At 38.0% G+C, this 12317-nt stretch overlaps 1 protein-coding gene across 1 annotated transcript in view; it reads right to left on the bottom strand.

The window, feature by feature from the left end:
- Nucleotides 1-1284: 1284 nt before the first annotated feature.
- Nucleotides 1285-12317, bottom strand: part of LOC107217381 (5'-3' exoribonuclease 2 homolog) — a 40701-nt gene continuing 29668 nt past the window's right edge. The window contains exons 16-17 of the mRNA XM_015654886.2: nucleotides 3835-4112; nucleotides 1285-2246 (exon numbers count right to left, since the gene is read on the bottom strand). Coding sequence (XP_015510372.2) covers nucleotides 2154-2246; nucleotides 3835-4112 — 371 coding nt within the window. The 3' untranslated portion in view covers nucleotides 1285-2153. The remainder of the gene's footprint in view (nucleotides 2247-3834; nucleotides 4113-12317) is intronic.

Below are 12317 nucleotides of genomic sequence, written 5' to 3'. Positions count from 1 at the left end.
GAATTTTTTATTCTGATTTAATCTTGCAAAAAAATAGAAAATATAGTATCGACAACCACAATATTCACACTAAATAGTTACGTGTAATCGATTTTCTTGTTATTCCAACAATATTTAAACCGATATTGTAACGATACCGATTATACAAGAATTTTCTATTAACTATAACAATTGAAATTCTTCTCAGCAGATGATCGAAAATCACTGACTTAAGGGTGAATTTTGAGAATGCCAACAACGTAGCAGTGATATGCAATTTTCAAAAAGAATTAATAATGCATTCGACTCATCGATGTGAAAACTTCGGTTATTTTCCTGAAAAAAAATGTTTTTCAAGACCACCGTCAAAAAATCTTGCACGTTTTATTCAACGCATTGACGTTAAATTTACAATATATTCGTAGCTACTTTCAATCAATATTATGAAAACAATTTTTTTTTCAAGTTAAAACACCTTGATTTATTTTTAAAGAATCTATCTCTAATTTACACAGAAATTTCAACTTTTTCCTTAACCATTCGCCATTTTCTCGAACATCTATATAATAAAAAAGTCTATGTCGTTCAAGAAATTTAAATATATAGTCAGCAAAAATTCTTCTCGTTTCGAGTTCAGATGACCTATCTTTCTTCGTGTTTTTACCACATTGGTAGCAACCCTACCATTTTCCAATAATATCTGTCAATATTTAGACCCAAGTTCTTAAATATGAGTAGTATGAAATAAAACAAGACCAACTAATATGAACATCGTGCACTTAATAAAAAAATAATAAATCTCTTATTTTATGCACTCCAACGTCGTGGTCCGTCCTGAGAAATTGAAGTTGTGTGTGGATTTTGAAAAAAAATTTCTGAAATCTTTGAACATTATTTCAAGTGACCGTAATTATTATTTTTCTTAACATACGATATTTGCACAAATCTATCTCGCGTCTTCATAGGTCCGGATAGAGTGATCAATTTACGAGGTTAAATGAACCATCTGGAACCCAAAATAATAGGTCATTCATTAAAAAATACAGAATGCTTGGAACTGCCTATAATCGTTTTCATCTTCGTCGCTTTTTGTGATCAATGCAAGAAACACAGTTTTTCCCAGAAGATCAGTTGTTGTTTTTTGTATTTTTTTTTTTTTTTTTTTCCTATCGGTACAGTGTCAACAAAATGTAATTTTTTCCAAATTTTGAAAACATTCTACAATGTTCCAAGGATTTGTATCATTGCAACTGTAATTCTAGTTTCGCTACGTTTGTTTTTTTTTTTGTGAATTTCGAGTATTGAGAAATAGCAAAATTAATAATTTCGGTTTAAACCAGGTCAGGAAAATTAGATCAACAATTTGTATTTTTGTTGCAGACTTGCCAATCGACCTATTCAAATTATAGCCAGAGTTGAAATTAATCTTGATTAAACTCGTCTATTGATTCGTATGCTGAAAAAGTTAAACTCGGGATAAAAATCATTCCAAAATTCCAAGTCCGTGCATATTTTCATTTCCTTGCGATATGCCGACAGTAAACCGCTATTTTCCTTCAAAGAAATTCTGTAAAAAGTTCTGAATATATTTCTATAAAATATGTCCACCTACCTTTAACGAATGTCAATTGTGTTGGTGACTTTTTTTTTTATCACAGGTTGAAGCTCGTATCGTACGAATGGTTAAAAAATTGAATTCACACAATAAAAACATACTTCAAACATGATTTGTGTTATTGACTTTCGTTTACTTTGTGTTCTACAACCATTTGGTGTTGTCGTCTAATGACTTTACAGAGTAAGAGTAATTAGATATAATTCGTATGAAATAATATGCAGATAATAGTGCACATATAAGTATAATAATGTTTATATGTCTATACATATATGTTATATACAGATATGAAACAATGCACTGTATTAATATAAGGTATTTTTCTTTCCATTATTATCATTTTCTTTTTTTTTTTTTTTTATATATATGTATGATTCAAAATAAATTGCCCTCGATTAATTGATCGCGTACAAAATATCGATTTTCTCTTTCGATTTTATAAATGTAAAATAATAATCATTTGCGGTTGTGAGTTTTCACAACGCGATTATACAATCCAGGTTGATTAAAACCTAAATTATGGATCAGTGGATTGCGAGACCTGAAGTTTCAGCCGCTTTTAGCGGCCTCTCCACCCACCACCACCACCACCACTTCCTCCTCCACCTCCTCCTCCTCCTCCTCCTCCTCCTCGACGATTTTGCGAATGATTCTGTAGAAAAACGCAAAAAGAAAAAAAACATTCGTTTCTCATTAATACAATTGAAGCTCGATAACTGGCAACCTTTATGCTACGCCGAAAAAGTCACAGCAAACCGAACACCCAAATGCGCATGCGCCAAATCACCGATTCCATCGGTAGATTCATTCGCTTGTCAGGTTGACCAACTCAGTTTCGGCCAGATGCCAAGTATAAAAATTTGCTGACGTATCGAGATTATTTAGGGTTGAGAATTTTACACAGCCGAAATGTGACGAGTCTGCATCCAGCTCAACATAACCTAAAAACGCTTGCGCGTATTCGAGTTATTCCACATCAAACCGATCACTCATGAAACGGTAAGGTTTTAAAATATTATCATAGTTTGATAATATATCAGGAGATATCAGCGTTTAGAGATCATCGTGTCTGACTTTTTTGCCTTTCCTTTTACATTTTCGACGCAGTGCAACTTCGAAAACATTGGCATGAAAATGTGGGATAAATTAGAGGAATTTTCTCGAGGCAAAAAACAACCTAATCACGAACTGTTCTGAAATTTGGCATTAAAAGTGTGCGGTTTGACATGGAATGACGCAGTTACAGTTTGCGCCGGGGAAAAATCAGACAGGGTTGGTCAGCCTGTCTAAGCAGACGAAAAACTTGGCGCATGCGCACTTGAGTGTTAAGTTTCCTGATATTGAAAGGGTAAATAAATAAGTCCCTTTATTGTACGAATGGATCCAAACTCTAAAAAATGGAAAATGTGTAAATCTATGATAAATACGTGTAACAGATAGATATATAGCTATGGAGAAAATTTCAGATCACCGGTACGTAACAAAAAGGGTGATGAATAGACGTGCAGAGCTGATGAAAAAGGTGAGGTCAAAAAGTAGAATTGCCATATAATATGAGGGTTACAGTATCGAATTTTAGAAACTACGAACACCCAATTCATAAAATGTAAAGTGCGGAAATTTGGAATATTCAAAAGTTGAAACGAGAAAAGCTATATAAAATGTTAAAAATTAACATATAGAATTGTCAGAGCATGATTGTAGAAATTTTAGCGATTCTATATAATGCTCTTATAGAAAAAACCCTTTGGTGTAAATTTGCACCCTCAATTTTTTTCTTATGGAAACTTAGCATAATCTTTGAGTTTGCGATGTGAATTTACACCCAAGTTGAGTGTTTCTTCCGTGAGGTTGCTTTATTCTACCTTTACGTAGGTTTTATTCTTTATGAATTCCATGAATCAGATTTACGCATCTTTAACCCTTCAAGTCTGACATTCTATTCAGTTAAAGAGGGGAAAAAAGTCAAGAGCAAAAAATTTCCTTGAGTCACAATGCGTGAAAAATATCAGTTTTCAAAAATTGAGCTTTTTAATTTTCCGGAAAGAGTGCTGGTCCCAAAAATCTCATCGCGATGCCCATCAAAATCTTGCGAAATTTTCGAGAATTTCCATATCGAAATCGATGAACATATCGTGAAAACATGTCAAACAAGGTACTAAAGGACGATAAAGGGTTGAATATTCGATATTGTGATTCTGATTCTATTGTGTGCGATAAGTAAAACATATTAATCTTACCCATTGAGGATTCGAGTAATTGTTGTGTGATTTATTCTGATAAGGATGAGGCCGGTTGTGTTGCTGATGAGAGTGTTGGTTGTGGTGTTGGTTACGTTGATGATAGTTCGACTGGTGAGCCACGTAGCCACTGGCCCAAACTCCGGCTTGTGGATTCTGATTATAGTTGCCACGACCACCGCCGCCGTTTCCGCCTCGGGCTGAGCCAGAAGTTACGCTGCCATAACCGCCGGAGCTGCCACTGTTGGATGAACCAGAATGGTACCCACTCTGGTACCCTGAAACAAAGAAGCAGTTTTACTTATTTTTCTTCTTTCACCCCTGCCGTAAGTGTGTTTCCGACAATTCTCCCCCTCAAATTAAAAAGCCGCTACGAGAACGAACGATTAGACGAATGCAACGCAAAATAATAGCAGATAATTGCAACGGGAAACTCTTCCACGGTTACATATTGCATTTTAGTGTGGGGGAAATTCTCACGAACCGTGTGTAAATGGACATTTGTCCGAATGCACATTTTTCACAAATAAAAGGTTATGCTACTGGCATTTTTGTAGAAATCAATATTGCAAACGCAGTTTTGGGCACCGCCTAATTACAATTTGTAATTGATTATATCTTGAATTGCAAATCAAATTTGTATCATATTGTGCAATCGTAATGACGAATTACAAATGGCATTTGTACGCCATATCGCCTCAATTACAAAACACAAATCAGATTTGTAATCGTCTACAAAATTACAAAGTCTAATTGTAATTTGTAATTGCCTGATTACGGTTTCGCAAATCTCTGGAGGTTCCACGGGTTTTTGGAAGGCGCTGAATTCAAATCTGATAACGTAATGTCAAAATCAAAAATCCCTGATCCAAAACGGTGGATCGAAATATTTTAACGATGTCATTGAAAAAAAAGAGAAAAAAAAAATGAACCCAACGATTTTCAAAATTCTTATAATTTTTGCACTTTATTGACGGTGGAGATTGTTTTTTTTTTTTTTTTTACCATGAAAAAAAATGGTTGCCATTCTTCTAATGCACATCAATTGAAATAAGTGGTAATCATTAACAATCGACATGCTATTACAATCAATCGCGTAGCCCTAAACTATTGCGATTATCGGGTAACGGTTTGTGCTGAATAAGACCATTTTTCAAATCACTGTATGAATAAGTTTTTTAAAAATATTCCTAAAGACGTGGGTCAATATGGGAATATACACGCTTCGCGTTCGGTTATTAACTACGTACAAACAGCGTGCGCAGGTCCTCAGACATCAGCTAACTGGGCGCTTTGTTCGACCAGCACAATGTTTAGTTGAGTAGAAACGTGGCGGCGCGTGGCTCCGTGTGTGCCCAACACACGAAACGTCATATTAATATACGCCAACATACTAGCTAATAACAGATTTCACAGGAGTCGAATAATAACGCTCCCCCGCCCCTTTTTTCTCTTTAAAGGTCCATTGACGTATCGAATATATTTTACGTACCTACATGGGATGCATAAAACGATCCCATCATAATTATTCACTTGATCTAAACGACAATCGAGCAAATAGTCCTAAGAATTTTGAAGCTTGAGTTAGCCGTTCCTAGGCTGTGAATGAATTTTGTTTGTTGTATTCAAAATATAGAATGGTTGCTGGGGATCAGTCGATTCGAGGATTTTGTTGCCTCCTCTTTAAATGTTGGTAAAATCGTTATTAAAGCGTGGAACTTAATACACGTACGTATTTTTCGGAAACTTGAGAGAACTTCCAGAAAAGGGTACCAAACACATCTCGTTCAAATTTGTTTTCAGTGGATAAATGTAGATTTTTTTCTGTTTTTCAAAACAACTGCATGCAACTCCACGAAAATAGGAAATTATTAAAAGAAAAGAAAAAATATAACCGTTTAACATTACCCAGTGATTGCAAAGAATCACGGAAAATTTAAAAAAAAAGCATAATGTAGCTGGTTCTGTCGAATTTCAAATGGCATACCAGTCATTCATTTACGCCTCTTTTTGGCTTAGAATATTGAGTTTTTTGTCCCAAACGAAAATTAAAAAAGTGATTCTAAACCTTTGTACGATACTGTGTAATTGTCTAGATTTCTTGACCACTGAATTGTGTGTGTGTGTGTGTGCGTGCGTGTATTATCTTGGAGTAACGTCAAAGCGTTTTGTTAATTTAAGATTCTGCCTTTAATACGAAGACCCTTCTCAGACCTTATTTTATATAATTAATTTTACAAAACAAAAGAACAGAGCTAACCATTTGCGGTTTGCATTTGACTTTTCACAGGACATGCTACACTGAGAAAAATTTCATTTGTTGTAGTAACTAGAAAAATTCAGTAAAACAGGTATCGTTAAAATAAACTGTTTGAATATTGTTGGAATTACGAAAAACGAGGTACGTGTAACCATTTTGCGCTATTGTCGATCCTTTTTTGGTAATTGCGGTAATTGCAACGCAAAGTCAGTTTGTTCGGTTTACTGTACTTTTTTAGTTAAATAAGGCTTTAACATCAATTTATTGTTGCGGTTGTTAACGGTTACAAGAAAATATAGTAACTGTTGGCGACGCATATCAATACATAGACAGAAAAACAAAAGCCGTAACTAGTGCTCTGTGACCTATAATTTCGTAATCGGCCATCGGCGCTAATCTCACGCACACTACGGCGAGTGGTCAACAAGACAATACAGTCTAAAGTTCTCAAAATCCCCGCGAGAGCAAGCGAGAGGATAATACGAAGAAGAATCCAAAACCGGATCAGTATTAGTCGAAACTCGGAAGAGAAAACACGTGAGTCTTGTTGACAGTAGCTCGTTACGTGTGCGAGAGTGATACAGTGAACTGTGTGAACATGGGGCTATCAACTCGACGAATCGAGGCTCATAATGATCGATTTGATTATTAAATGACGTTGGATCGTGTTTCTAATGTACTTGTGACCGAGTAATTAGATGCGAGAGCAGAACCGGGTAGAGCCGGTTGGGGACTCTCGCGCTGGCCTTCCCGGGGCCTCATGGTTGAGGTTTGGACCCGGGGTGGTTGACACGTTGGGAAATCAACGTGGTTATTACACTCCGCGGATCACGAACACTTGAAAATAAATAACAAATCACACAAAATTGGTGTAGCCGCGTGGGCTAGCCTTGTCGGGGTATCTAAGCTACCCTGGGGTGGTTTCCGTGTCGGGTAGCCGGCAACGGCTTGCAGCCCCCGGTTAAAATAGTACAGGTACTGACCGGATGGTTTCGGGTGAGATGGTAGCTGTACACGTCATCCTAGGGCCTACTCCGGTTCTGCTCGCGACGAGATCCGTGTTGAACGGATAACCGTTAGAAAGTTACCCAAGTTGACACAAGCGTTGAATAATTACTGATTGAATGAATGTAAAGCTTGTCCAATGAACCCTGAAGCACAGTTTTATATCTGGTGGCCATATTATTAATCTTTAAATCGTCCCCGAACCCATTATTATTGTTTTGAGTCTATCGAGAAGGGTGACTGTGAGACCTACAGCTAGTACAAAAGGTAATTTGGGTACTTGTAGCACCCGGCTGTGAGGTTCGTCACTAACAGTAACAGTGATCGTAATGAGAAAGAATGGTAACGGATACCAGACTTTCCGGTAACAGCTAGAAAACTAATTTTCATTTTCTACCTAGAACTATATTTTTCGATTGTGGTAAAAAATGAACATAGTTAAGGACTGAGCGGTAACCGGAACCAAAAATTTCTCTCAGTGTAGGTACTGCACTATATAACGGTTGCAGGTTGACCAATAGAAGGATTCGCGCAAATCCTGCATAAATCGATGCAGATCGACTTTCAGCGTGGACCAAGGATGGACAGAGCCGGTTAGTATGCGACGGAGCATATCTGACACGAACGACGCACAACGCTCGCCGAGGAAACAATAACCTCTCGCCCGATATCCAGGGGTTCCCGCCCTCCCAGCGGGGAATAATCCGCGCCCTCGTTGCCCTGAAAGGGGCTGCCCAGGATCCTAACCGTTTACATGCCGGATCATCCTTCGTTATTGTTGCGTTTAGGATAATAGTTACCTCTGACAACCAACTCCTGCCACCGAAATCGCAACTATATGAACGCCCCCTAGCCATAATACCTGCATCAAGCCTGCTCGCTCACTCGTTATTAGCTACTCCTCGGTCTGCCCTTCATTTTCACTAGATTTACGCCGAGGAGAATTTTTTTTAACGATCAATATATTTTTTATGCACAATAAAACTGCCGGAGCATCATTACTCTGCGACTTTAAACGAATCTGCAACTGTCAAAGTAGATAGAAACAAAGACGTTCGATCGTATCGTCGTAACAGTTTCAGCATGTTTCAAAAATGACGTGGACTATTTAGGGGCATGTCACGTGAAGCAGACAAGGAAAAAAATGCGAGGTTCTGAAATTCGTTCATATTTGGACTAATCTTATTTCTAGAAAGTATGAATAGACCTATTTATTTTTTTTTTTTTTTTAATGAGGTTTACTTATCAAGTTATGGGCTTCTAAAGAATCAACGTAATTGAAATATATAAGGATTTTTTGGAAACAGTTTCTCGAATTGAACAAATTCACAATAAAATGGTGGAAAATTTACTGTGCTTTTCAATTATGAAATCAGTTTAAAAATTTTGATTGTTTTTTCTTGTAAAAAACCGGCAGTAAACATTCCAAACTAGAATTATCATAACTTGAACAATTTTGTTTCTTTTTTGAGAAAATCTCGAAAATATCTTAAAGTATGGAGATAATACACTAACATGTTTAACCCGTTGAGGACACATGGGGTCCAACGGACCCCAGACAAATTTCAATGCAATTTTAAATCTACAAAGACCCTTAGGAATTAGATATATAGCACCATTTGTTGTTGTTTGAAGTCTCAACAACAAGTTTTGACACGTTACGAAGGTCTCTTTGGCATTAGTCATCCTGCAGAGACATATTAGTGCGCACGTGTTTTTTTTTTGGGGTTCTGTAGACCCCGTGTGGCCTTACTGTGGCAAAATCTTTTTTTTACTGTGACAAAATCATGCTTTTACATTTTTCTGCATGTTTAGTTGTACTATTTCTTTATTACAAGAATGACCGAGATTCGTGACTTCAAACTTCAAAATAAATATACTTTTTTCAGACTTCATCAGAATTTTATTTTTTTCTCGAAAAAATATTGTTTTTTGAATAAAACGCCGTCGTTTTTTTTTTTGATATTTTGAAAATTAAAATTTCTAATACTATTTTTATAAAAAAAGTTCAATTTCGTGAGTTTTTTTTTCTTAACAATATTTTAGTATTTTAAAATCATAAAAAGATTAAAACAATCATAAGATTATTTAGAGAGAATATAAAATTGAAGTTTCGCACCGGTTGTTTTTCTGCGTGGGGTGCGCTAGACCCCGTGTGTCCTCAACGTTATTTTTTCGATGTGTGTCCTCAACGGGTTAATACTTTATTGTAAGTTTGTTCAATTCGAAAAACTGCTTCCAAAAAATTCCTATTTTAATTACGTTAATTCTTTAGAAGCCCATACCTTGACAGGTAAATTTCGTAAAAAATGAAATAAAAAAATTAGTATTCACATTCATACCTTCTAGAAGTACAATTAGGTCAAATATAACCGAAACTCAGAACCTCGCACTTTTTTCGCTATCCGCTTCACGTGAAATGCCCCTTTAGTTAAACAGCCCAATCATCTGTATCAGATCTGATATCGTGATAAACGTGATCCAGTGTCTCTCGAACGAACACTTCGGCAGTCCAGCATTGGGTTGGATTAGATCAAGCGCGACTCGTTGAGCTCTAATAAGACTCAGGGACCCCGATGGGGAGGAGACTCATGGTTAGTCGATAGAGTGGAATAAAGCTGAAGATCCACAACTGTTATTCAGAGGTGATAATTCTATTTTGTTTGATTCGTGATGCTGCGGCGACGTCGCCGAGTGATTTTCAGAGTTTTGTGGTGACTTCGGTGCGTGAACGCAAAACAGTGCTTCACCGAAAGAACATTTAGAGCAAGAGGCGTCGGACTTGGCTCGCAGCTAGCCGCTGTGAATCCCCAAGCCAAGAGAGGACGGCATTGTATTGTCGGGTCCCAAGTACTCGCCAACCTCTGGATGGTGGTATTGGATTCGCTCGCCACGTCAGCAATACGAACACTCAAGTGCCGATGTGGGTCGTCCGCTTCCCATTCGCCCTCTCCCGTCATCCCCTCGCCCCCCTTCACCCTGCCAGATTCCGTTCATCAGCCAATATCAACCAGCCATCACTCGCGCCTCGGCTCGCCACATTATACCCTTCAACGTTTCCTATAGTGCAGCAATTACATTTTAGTACCAGTAGAATTTCATCTAACAAGTTGTCTTTCAGTGCTCCATTCTAATTGGCTGAATTCATGGATTCCCATGACGTACGATTGATGGTTCCATCTTCAGTCAGTCATTCAAGAACAATTTTCATCTATTATGGTTAATTGTAATGTATCATGGTAGACTAAAGACGCAGAACCTGTGATATTCCGATTCTGACAGCATCAAGTACCGGTGCGTGGATGAAATCGTGAAAGCAGCATTCGATAATTTGCCGCCGAAATTATAGTAGATTTCAGTGGAAGTCGCATCTCGTGTATGAAGTGATCTTCACGTAAATTGGCTTATTTGCAACAATTGTACGTGTCGAATATCATAGAGTCCTTGATTCCTCTTGTGCGAACACCTACAGGTTGAAGATAAACATTTTTCATCTTCACAAAATCATTCAGGACCAACGTTCGAGTGGATCCTTGATGATGTCTGTGATATTCTGACTTTGTCGATATCAAGTGCCAACGCATGGATGAAACCGTGAAGGCAGCATTCGATAAGTTTACGATCTGTTTAGAGAGGCTGACAATGGATGTACATCCGTAACACTTGTCATTGACGTCTCAGATTAAAATACTTCTGGGTGACAAAGCATGAAATGATTTGGGAAGGGAGCGGATCGGGTGGATACCAGCTGCACTTAGCAAAGTGAAGTATTTGATCAAAGCAATTGTGGAAAAAAAGCGTTGTGAAGATGGATAAAGTGCTCAGCTGTATATAAAGGCATTTAAAATCTGCGGACAAGAGTCTGCAGGTATCTTCCTCTCCTCTGGAGCTTCCTTGTCGCTCTCTCTTTTTCACTTGCTTTCCTCTTCTTTCAAGTTCGTCTTCATCTCGGCATTCATTTTCATCTTTGCATCACAAAACACAAGTCTGGGCGGTCTCGAGATTCTCAGCCGTCGGTAATGGAGGCTCTTCCGCCACTCTCTCTCGGCTTGTGGAGATTGCATGTTTACAGCACTCCCTCGCAATGATTTGCTCGAGAGGAAAACCTTTTCGTGGCTTTGGCCAACGTTGCTTTCTTTCAAAACGTCTCAGATTTAATATCCTTTCAAACAAACACGCGAGATTATTTAGACGAATCAGACAGTATCTTGCACCCATCAGACCCTGCAAATTCTCGGAGACGCTATTGTTCTCAATTCTCATAATTTGATACGTTACGCTGAGACGAAGAGACAGTGAAACAGCTTTCCCTTGGTTTAGCGGTAGAAATATAAATACAAAGATATTTTCAAAATGATACGTTGTGATTTCAAACGATTTCAGGTACCTCTAACAAATCCCCAGCACTTCAATGAATATCCGACTCATTTGACTTCCATTAATCCACAATTTGGATTTCAACTGGCATCGCTAATCCATCATTTCCTTGAACGAGTAGCTTCTTGCTTTGTCCAATGAAAGCTTTGAAAAGACTAGTTTCGTCTCTTGTATCACCCAATTAAATTGGTGTTGTAGGGATACGTTTTTCGCTCTTTTGGTGAAAATCAATGATCCAGATGATACCCGAGAGAATGTTATATGAACAGGTACCCAGAGGGATGCAATTAAATCACAATATTGACGACTGTAGCTGCAGAGGCCCAACGCTGCACGCTTCCCTCAACACACGTACTAGTGTAACTAATTCCCACTGCATCTAATGACTATGTGCTCTGTTGAGCTGACGGGCTTCTCCAGCCACCCTCGTGGTGCTTATGGGGCGGGGAATGTTTGAGTGGAGGCCTCGCCAGGGCGGCATCCACTTGACCCTCCTGCCGGGAGTTCGCGGGTGCACCCAACGCGGGTTAATAAATGTACTCAAAGTAGGAAGGCCACCTTTTTATGTCAATACCGCGGGTTTCATTTTCCATTTTTTTTCTAACCCGAGCTGAAAACGGACAACATTTCGCTTTCCAGTCAAAAATTGCGGTGAATATAACGAGTATTTTCAAATTCTTGTGTCATAATTATGCAGAACACAATGATTCGGAGTAAAGTTCATTTCACAAAGCTTTCTGTTGTATAGGTACCTACAAGACGACATGCATCTTTACGTTACGGCAAACAACTTTACTAGGAATCACTCTTCTCAATTTCACATGACCTGAGGTAAGTTGAG

The sequence above is a fragment of the Neodiprion lecontei genome, chromosome 5 (genome assembly GCF_021901455.1).
Source record: "Neodiprion lecontei isolate iyNeoLeco1 chromosome 5, iyNeoLeco1.1, whole genome shotgun sequence".
In the NCBI taxonomy this organism is placed as follows: Eukaryota; Metazoa; Arthropoda; class Insecta; order Hymenoptera; family Diprionidae; genus Neodiprion; species Neodiprion lecontei.
The sequence above is the reverse complement of the archived record's forward strand: the minus strand, read 5'-3'. Positions and strand labels throughout refer to the sequence as shown.